General features: G+C 46.1%; 1 protein-coding gene across 1 annotated transcript; it reads right to left on the bottom strand.

Moving 5' to 3' along the window:
• Positions 1-1,316: 1,316 nt before the first annotated feature.
• On the bottom strand, positions 1,317-8,694 carry CKAP4 (cytoskeleton associated protein 4). Its single transcript, XM_054167999.1, has 2 exons — positions 8,151-8,694; positions 1,317-2,728 (listed from the first exon to the last, which is right to left on the bottom strand). Exons 1-2 carry the CDS (start codon positions 8,502-8,504, stop codon positions 1,397-1,399), a joined length of 1,686 nt encoding a protein of 561 aa, XP_054023974.1. The 5' UTR covers positions 8,505-8,694; the 3' UTR covers positions 1,317-1,396.
• Between the last annotated feature and the right edge of the window lie 252 nt (positions 8,695-8,946).

The following is an 8,946-nucleotide window of genomic DNA, read 5'->3' as shown; positions in this document are numbered from 1 at the left end:
TTGAAAAGGAGGGATATTGAAATCCTTTTAAAAAAAAAAGAAAAGAAAACCCAAAGCAACTAACCAACCAACCAAAAAAACCCACCCACACAGAAAACCAAGCAAGTTCCATGAGGAAGTGTTTTTCAAATAACATCTAAAGAATTCTGATAGCTTTTCCTCACTCTCAGCCAGTTCCTAGAAGGATCCTTTGTTACCAATGCCCCAGGCAGTCACCCAGTGACAACAATGGTGACAAGGTTCAGGCACCAAGTCCTGAATATGTAACAAGAGTTCAGGTCACTGTCATCTGTGTGAAAACTTGGGAATGTATATGCCTTAGAAGCAATTCTGCTGATTTCATGGTGATTTTCCCCTTTGTGTGTTTTGGAGTGAACTATGATTGTTAACGTGCTTGCTATACATGGGAACATACAAGGTGTAATTTTGACCCTTCTCTTTCCTCATTCATGATCATTTTTACAGAAAAGCCTGTATCACAGACAAATTGGGCCTTTCCAGGAAAGATACAATCTAATCACATTAAGAGTCCAAGAATAAGACAAAAATATTGCTGTACCATCTTGAAATAAATCCCATCCTTCAGATTTCTGCTATAAGCACCAACCTCCTGCCCCAGCAGCTGAAGATTTGGCAGAGGTCTGTGATCACAAAGCCATGTGACAGAAAACCTCTCTTCGGTCTTAGCCCCAAGCAATGCCACTGAATTAAAACCTTCCCTTCCTGAGGGTCAGGTAGTCCCTTGTCAGCTCCTTGGTACAGACTAAGGACTCAGAGAAATACAGTAATGCTCAGCTGACACCTGGTAAACATGGCTAAGTCGCAAACTGCAGAAATGGCTAAGTTGCTTCAAACATGGTCCACATATAAGTCTACCCGTCTAAAAGGTTTAAGACAGGGGTGTAGTTCTGTTCATTTGTTTCTTAACCCAAAACCTACCACTAAAAATCTCAGTGTGTACAGCAGTGTGTTTTTTGCACCAGGACAGCTGTGGCCCTTCTGTGTGGCCTATCTAGTGTCATAAAGTGAAACACCTTCAAGCCATTAAATATGTGCTCATGCGAACGATGCTGCAGCGTCTTAGTTACAGCACTACAGTTACAGCTGTACAACTTTAGAGAGATGAGCCCTTAGAAATTCAACCCCCAACTAAACTCATGTTGTTTTCTTAACAGAAAAATTAAAAATAAACCCAAACAAACTCAAAAAACACTACACAAAAGAAATAAAGGAAATAAGCAGAACTGTCCCTATTATTAAAGTATTCTTATTCTCTTGGGAGGTATCAAATTGCTTTTAAAAATAATAATAATAATAATAATAATAATAAAAAAAAAAATTAGGCATACAAAAGCTACTCTCCTTAACCCATTATTTGCACGAGGAGCACTGCTGCCTAAACTTTTTCATGTATTTTCTCTACTTTCACAAATAATCTCTCCAGATCATTCCTCAGATCATCTATTGAGCTCTTCACAGACTCCAAGTTGTTCTCATTGTTTTCAATTTTCACCGAGTACGCAACTAAACTATCCACTGCAGTTCTTATCATTTTCAAATCAGAATCGACCTGACTGACAGAAGATCTCAGTTCATCTACAGAGCCTTCCACAGAAGAAAATTTTTCAAGATATCCTTGAGAATGTGCTTCACCAGTCTGAAGAGTTCCTTGCTCCAACAAAGTACTAATTTGCTTCTGGACATCCTGAAGAGCATCAGAGGATGGCAGGTCACTGATGCTTCTCCTCAAGTTTTCCACATCATTGTACAGTGAGGTCTGTGATTCACCAAGATTTTTCAAAACCTCTGTGACTGAAGTTACATCCAGATCTGAGACTCCCTGTAGAGCAGTAATGCTTTGTTCTAGGGTACTGAGCTTGTTCTCATACTCTGCCTCCTTAGAAAAGAAAGACTGCAACTTTTCACTGTTTTGAGCAGCAACAGAAGTTAGAGACTCTAGGCTGTCTTCTATGTGCCTCAGTCGAGAGTCCAGTCCTTCACTGTTCTTCCCAAAAGTTTCCCATGCCTTTCTAAAGAGTTCATTTTCTTCCCATTTGTTGAGGTCAGCTTTAACTTGCAGTAAATCTTCATCAAGCCTTTTAATGTCATTGGGGAGCTGTATAATAGAATCCTCAGCTCTTAGAACTTTCTCTTGTAAAGCTTTTAAGGAAAGGTGTTCAGTATCTGCAGCCTCTTTGAATTTCTCATGTTCTTGTTTGAGGTTGACTAGCTCTTTCACTTCAGTATACACATCGGACTCCATGGAGTCTATTGTACTCTTCAAGGTCTCTATGTCCTTTTCTTTGTTTTTTATGGAGGCTTGCATCTCATCAAAAGCATCTTTTAGCACCTTAATTTCATGTTTATATACATCTGCCCCTTCTAGTGAATCAACCTTTGCTTTCATATTGTTGATCTCATCTTGGCTCCTTTGCTGGACTTTAGTGAATACTGCAATGTTATCATTTATAGACTTGGTTAGCTCTGTTAGTCTCTCTTCCACTGTGTTCTCCAGGGATGTGAAGTCTCGTTCCCTTGCATCCTTCACCATGTGAATGCCATCAGACAAGTCTTTCAAAATTTCATTTTGCAGCTTCTGAAGCACTTCACTTATCCGGTTTATTTCACTCTCCCCTTGTTTCACGGCCTTGTCAGTAACCTCCTGCTTCTGCTGGGCAATTTTCATCATGGACTCAAATTCTCCAAATGTGGCTTGAAGGGAACGCACCTAAAACAGAAATCCAGGTGGTTAGTATTTAAAAGTTCATCCTTACCCTTTGTATCTAAGATTGTTATGACCCTTGTAACTATATTAAATGATCACCTTGATCCTGTTTGCTCTCTACCTGAGGTGACCCTATGGCACCACCCAACATCTAGACCCCTTCAGCTCTATAGATAATTGTATCTTCTGATGAGGATTCTTAGTCTCACTGACCTCACAGAGTCAACCCAGGAAATCTGCTGCAGTGAAAAAAATCAAGCTCAGTTCTCCAGAGTCTGCATCTGGACCAATTTCTGAACATGAAAGGAGTTTCAAAGTAGAGATAAAGAGTAACAGGAAAAATGAAGGGGAAAAGGAAGCTGGGAATGGCTGGTAGGAATCATGATATTTTGCTGCTCCTAGACACAAATGGAGACACAAATTTCTCTTGATAACTACATTTTAAGATAAGACCCATAAAAGGCTTTATAATGTTTGAAATACTTAGTACCTCATTATTCACATACATGCTCTCAGTGAACAGGGGCACATCTAAGTACACAGGTAAAGGAGGAAGCTGTAGCAGCTGCCAAGTGGACTGACTTGCATCTATCCCAAGTTAATACAGAAAGTTGTTACCACTGGATCAGGCATGCTATTAAGCTTCCCCATTACAAAACCTAGTTGGTTTTAGGAGCAACAACAGAGGAAAGGTCAGGGGATGAGTGGCCACCACATTAATTTGTTCTCACATCTAAAGGTAAGATCCAGGCACACTAAAAAGTTCCAGAAGCACATATTACTTAATTCTGAGGCCGAGAAGAGTCTCAAGCCTGTGGCAAAATCTTTTTGTGCATTTGTAGGCTGCTTTTTTTAAACTTTGTAAAGCAATGTCAGAACTCCCCCTGGCTGTAACAGGAATCCATCACGTAGAAAATACCTCAAGGTTTTGTCAGGATGGCAAAAGCTGAGTAAAGCGTGTTGGCTTGCCTCGTACTTGTGTCTGAGGGGTTTATTAATCAGTTGTGCCACATGGGCTACCATGTTTACTGATTAGATACACAGCTGGAGGGGTGGTTTTACTTTATAAATAGAAGGCAGTATATTTTACTTATTCTTAAGACAGAAATATACAGAGCTTCTCTTTTTTTCTGTTTTGAAAGAGGCTCTAGCAGTTTCTGGTCAGACTCTGAACCTGTACATTATTTTCAAAAGACCTAAACAAACTTACTCATTAGAAATTAAGTTATTCATCCATATATTCACAAGACTAAATCTCTGGTTAAATCCTGCTTTGTCTTCATGGAAGTCTGCACTGTGTAAGGATTGTAGAGTTTGGCCATTAAGACTCATCCTTGCTCCAACAGATCCTTGCAATTTGAAGAATACCCATAAAGATTACTTCTTTTTCTCTTCTGTAAAAAGGTTTGTAATGACTTCACACTCACTATGTTTCTGTTATCTAGTGCTCAAATACAAAACTAGAAACAAGCTAAGGTGTGAGGAGGGTGAAGAAGCAGGCAACATTGCCATATGTATTGAGCAGGTATAGCCATTATACTGATTTGCACTGTCTTCTTACCTGTCAGTTCTGATCTTTTCCACATATTTTTCTGTATCACTATAAATACACTTCAGAAATCTAAAAGGTGGAGACAGGAGAAGTTCTATTCCTCCTCTTATGACATATTTTCTTCGATGCATTCTGACCAAATGACCAAATTCATAATTGCAATTAACTGTCTTCAGTTGTTACTCTAAGAAAAGGCTTAGGAAATGGGCCAAGAGAACTCTCCACAAGACCAAGTCTCTGCTGCTATACATTCGACAGAGATGGATCCCACCACCGCCAGGGTGGAAGTACTTTCTAACTGCTCTTCCACTGCTTTCAATACTCATGATGTAACTTGAAGGTATTCTCCTACACATTCAGCTAAGCTAGCAACTTAAAGATCAAAGACATAATAAAGTGGAATGGGGTCTTCAAACTACACCAGCTTTGAATCTGTTCTGTCCTAACCAAGAACCACCAGGGGCCAAAAGTAAACCTGTCACATGAGAGGTGTAAAACTCACTGCAAAGTAGTAGTTGGGTTTGTGTGTGCACCTGTTGACTTACTGGAGCGTGTCCAGAGAAGGGAAACAAAGTTGGTGAGGGGCTTGGAACACAAGCCCTATGAGGAGAGGCTGAGGAAGTTGGGGTTGCTTAGCCTGGAGGAGACTCAGGGGTGACCTTATTGCTCTCTACAACTACCTGAAGGGGGGTTGTAGACAGGCAGAAGTTGGTCTCTTCTCCCAGGCAACCAGTACCAGAACAAGAGGACACAGTCTCAGGCTGTGCCAGGGGAGGTTTAGGCTGGAGGTTAGGAGGAAGTTTTACACAGAGAGAGTGATTGCCCATTGGAATGGACTGCCCGAGGGGGGGGTGGAGTCACCATCACTGGAGGTGTTCAGGAGGAGACTTGACAGGGTGCTTGATTGCATGGTTTAGTTGGTTGGGTGGTGGTGGATGATAGGTTGGACACGATGATCTTGAAGGTCTCTTCCAACCTGGTCTATTCTATTCTATTGTATTCTATTCTATTCTATTCTATGCACATGCTAGTTTGCCTGTTTGGTGGTGGTGTGGGTTAAGGCTAGATGCCTTTAATAACCAGAGAGCCGACAGTCCTCCAAGGGACTAGATAGCCACCAGAAATCGTAAGCTATGTTATTTTATCCCATAAGCCCTGTATCTGCTATATAAGTGGAGTGCAGAGTTATTCGGTCCTTTTTCCTGATCTTCCCTCTGCCTTTCTCTCTCCCCTCTTGGTGTGAGATTTCTCGCAATGTGGGTGGGTTGGGGCAAAACTAGCCTGGTAGCAGAGCCATTCGGGCAAGCTTGGAAGGGTAGGGAGGAAGAGTGGGAGGCCTGGGAGCACATGGAAGCCTGGGTTGTTGGGAGGTTTATGGTTTGCTGAACAGCCATAAGCGGAAATGTGAAGCCAGGTGTTTTTGCATAGATGTACACATTGTAAATTATTGGAAATAGTATATCCACTTGAATTTCCAATTCTGTGTGGAGTGGTTTTATTTTACTCCTTTTTGGGAGGAGTAAAATACATTTTTTATGTCTACTCCAAACCAAACTGAGCCAGGTGTTCATGGCTCATAAAGTTCAAAATCATAGCCCTTGAAAAGCTTAGTATTATCAATAGCACATAGACTTGTATCTTTAGCTAACAACTATGTCTTCTCTATCTTATGTTTAAACATCAAACAACTTGGCCTCTCTGGGAATTGTGCTATATTAAAGACTCAACTTCCACACCATTTCCTTTCTCCTCCTACTGCTGATGTGCAAAGCAGGTTAAGTTTAAATAATGCTTAGTCCTAACAGGACTGATGGCAGTGGAAGACTGAAGGGCAAAGCCATTTCCACACAGCAGCCTGTGCTGATGGCACTCCTGCATGTACAGTGCAGGACCTTGCACTTTTGTAAAGCAATGAAATACAGCCTGGTCTCCCCTCCCTCGAGTATGTTCTTCTGTAAAGGCACCACCAAACCACATCAAGCAAAGCCTTCAAGGGTTACACTGGAACTCTCTTTCCCCCCACATTTAATTCTTGCATTTACTGTGTGCCCAACATCTGCCATTTGCTATACACAGACAAATGAAGTTTCAGTTCTCTTTGAAACTATTTATAAACTTGCTTTATATACCCATCTCCTAGAACATGTAACATATACCCAGGATTTTCTGCAATGACATGGATATGGGAGGCAGCAGATTGTACCCATTCCTGTGCTTGGAGGGGCTTAGATATTGCACATACATCTGAGTTTTATACTCATGTATTGTAATCTTACATCCTGCATTCCCTGACATTGCAATTTCTTCCTTCCTACATACAGACTGTAAAAATGCCTTGAAATCTAGGGGAAAAAAAAAACAGTACTTGCTAGTCCAAATCATGGCCCAGTCATCACTGAGTAAAAATGTCAGGATTTAAAGTTAGCTTCAGAAACAACACCATAGCCCTGACGTTTATAGCCCTTTTCCTGCTTCTTGCAAGATTTCCTCTTCCTCCTTGTTGTAAGGCAGAGGAAATGCCAAGACTAACCCTACAAACTCCACGTGTGCAGGCTGCTGTGCTGCCAGGAGTGCCACAGAATGGATGAAGAATCCTTGCCAGTATATACCCCCACCACCCTGTCCCTCCACCATCAGCCCAGGTCCAAGCTTGCAAGAAATACAGGGTATCAGCACAGTGAGCCATGTAGAAAGCAAGCCGAGACAGGAACTTTGTTTTCTTTGATCCAACTCACAGTTTTACATGCTGATTTCCAACCAATTTAACTACTCCCTAGGAAGGAACTTGATTGATGATGATACTTTTATATACGCCAATTTTAAAGGTTTTAGCCACCCCAAGCCATATCCAGATGGATATGGCTATTTATGAAGCTCTAGCCTGGGGGTTAGTAACACTTGAATGAAAAACCGAGGAGAGAAATGCACATTTCTTTTGCTTCGTATGAGCCACACCCTTTGCCAATAACCTAACAATTCTTCCACAGTCCTGGGAAGCCCACAGATACAGTGAGTCTCGCTGCCCTTGGCTGGAGGCAGTGGCAGGAATTTGGAAGGCAGTGTATGGCAGGAGTAGTGTTTCTGGTATGGCTTCTGCTGTTTGGTCAAGCCGGCACAATTTTTTTCTACGGCACGCAGGGATGTCGAGGTATGATCCTGTCCCATCTGACCATGCTGCCGCACCACCTCCCTTGGTGCACACACCTGTCTGCTCAATGAGGTGACAAAGAACAGCCTAGCCGCCACGATTGTTTTCAAATGAATTGCGTGAATCAAAGATAGAAAATCAGCGCCAGGAGGCTCTCAAAACCTTAGGTCTGCACTTCTGCCAACACGTAAGCGTGCTGACTGCATTATATAAAATGGCTTCACGCTCCAGCCCTGGAAGCGCACGCTGGGCAAGGAGCCGGCTGTGGGCTGTCCCGGGGGCCATTCCCTGGCCCGCCGCGGGGTCCGTCCCCCCACCGCCTCGGCCCGGCCTTACTCTATTCTGCACTGCCTGCCAGGGATTTCTTGCCTTACCGAGGCCACGTTTGCAGGCGCGGGGCACGTTGCGGCCCAGACTCGATTTGGCCCGCTAATGCCATGAAAGCATCTTTACGGAAAGAGCACTGAGGGGGAAAGGCGGGGAGGAGGGGAGAAAGAGCCACGTCTGCTTTCCCGCAAGCCTGGCCATCCAAGGGCTGCGCGGCTGCGTGGCATGAAGTCCCCATACCCTCTCCTGCAGGAACAGCTGCTTCCCCCAGCCCCACCGAGAAACGGCGAGCGCCCGATGCTCCTGGAGCCCCGGCACGCCCTCTCCCAGCGAAGCCGCGCGGAGCTGCCCTGCGGGACAGCCTGCCCGCCCTCCGACAGTGCCCGGCGCTGCGCTACCTTCTGCACCACGGCGTCCAGGGTGGCGGCCAGCTCCTGCCGCTGCCGGCCGGAGGCCTCCCTCTCCTGGGCGCTCCGCCCGACCTCCTCCCGCAGCTGCCGCACGTACCAGCCGGCAGGTAGCGCGGCGCCCAGCACCACCGCGGCGCCCAGCAGCAGCGCCCAGCCGCGGCGGGGACTGGCAACGGAGCGACCCCCTCCTCCCCCCGCGGAGGCCCTGCCGCCTCGGCCGTGAGACGACGACGACGGCTTCTTCGTCGTCGCTTCCTCGGCGCCGCCTGGCTGCGCGCCCCGCTCGTTAGCGGCGGCGGGCGGACTGCCCCCCTTAGGGCCCCGGTGCTTTGCAGCCGACATGGCGGGACGCCGCCGTCGTACGCGAAGCCGGAGCAGCAGCAGCGGGCGGGGGAGGGATGGAGGGAAGGCGGGGGCGTCGGCCCGGACAGCGCCAGGCTCCCCGCCCCGCCCCAGCCCCCGCCCTGGAGATCCGCCACGCACACGGGGACAGCCTCGGTGCTTCCGAGGGGAGTTGCCACGCACGCGGGTTGGGCGCTTCCCGGCGGGGGAAGCGGGACGGGCGATCGGCAGGGTGGGCGGAGGAGCACCCTAGGATGTCGGACTCTTCTGACTGGAGCTGCCTCGACCACAGCTGCCTGTGGGACCCGGTCTCGGAGCGGAGTTCGCCAGGGCTTCTCCCCTAGCAGCCCCTGGCCCGTTGGTTTTCAGTCGTGTGGTGCAGCTTTGGCGGCAGATCTTCCCGCGCCGTGTAACTTCTGGTTTGCTTGTTTGTGGCTGAATC

The sequence above is a fragment of the Dryobates pubescens genome, chromosome 15, assembly GCF_014839835.1.
Source record: "Dryobates pubescens isolate bDryPub1 chromosome 15, bDryPub1.pri, whole genome shotgun sequence".
In the NCBI taxonomy this organism is placed as follows: domain Eukaryota; kingdom Metazoa; phylum Chordata; class Aves; order Piciformes; family Picidae; genus Dryobates; species Dryobates pubescens.
Note: the sequence above shows the minus strand (reverse complement) of the source record. Positions and strands in the feature narration are given on the sequence as shown.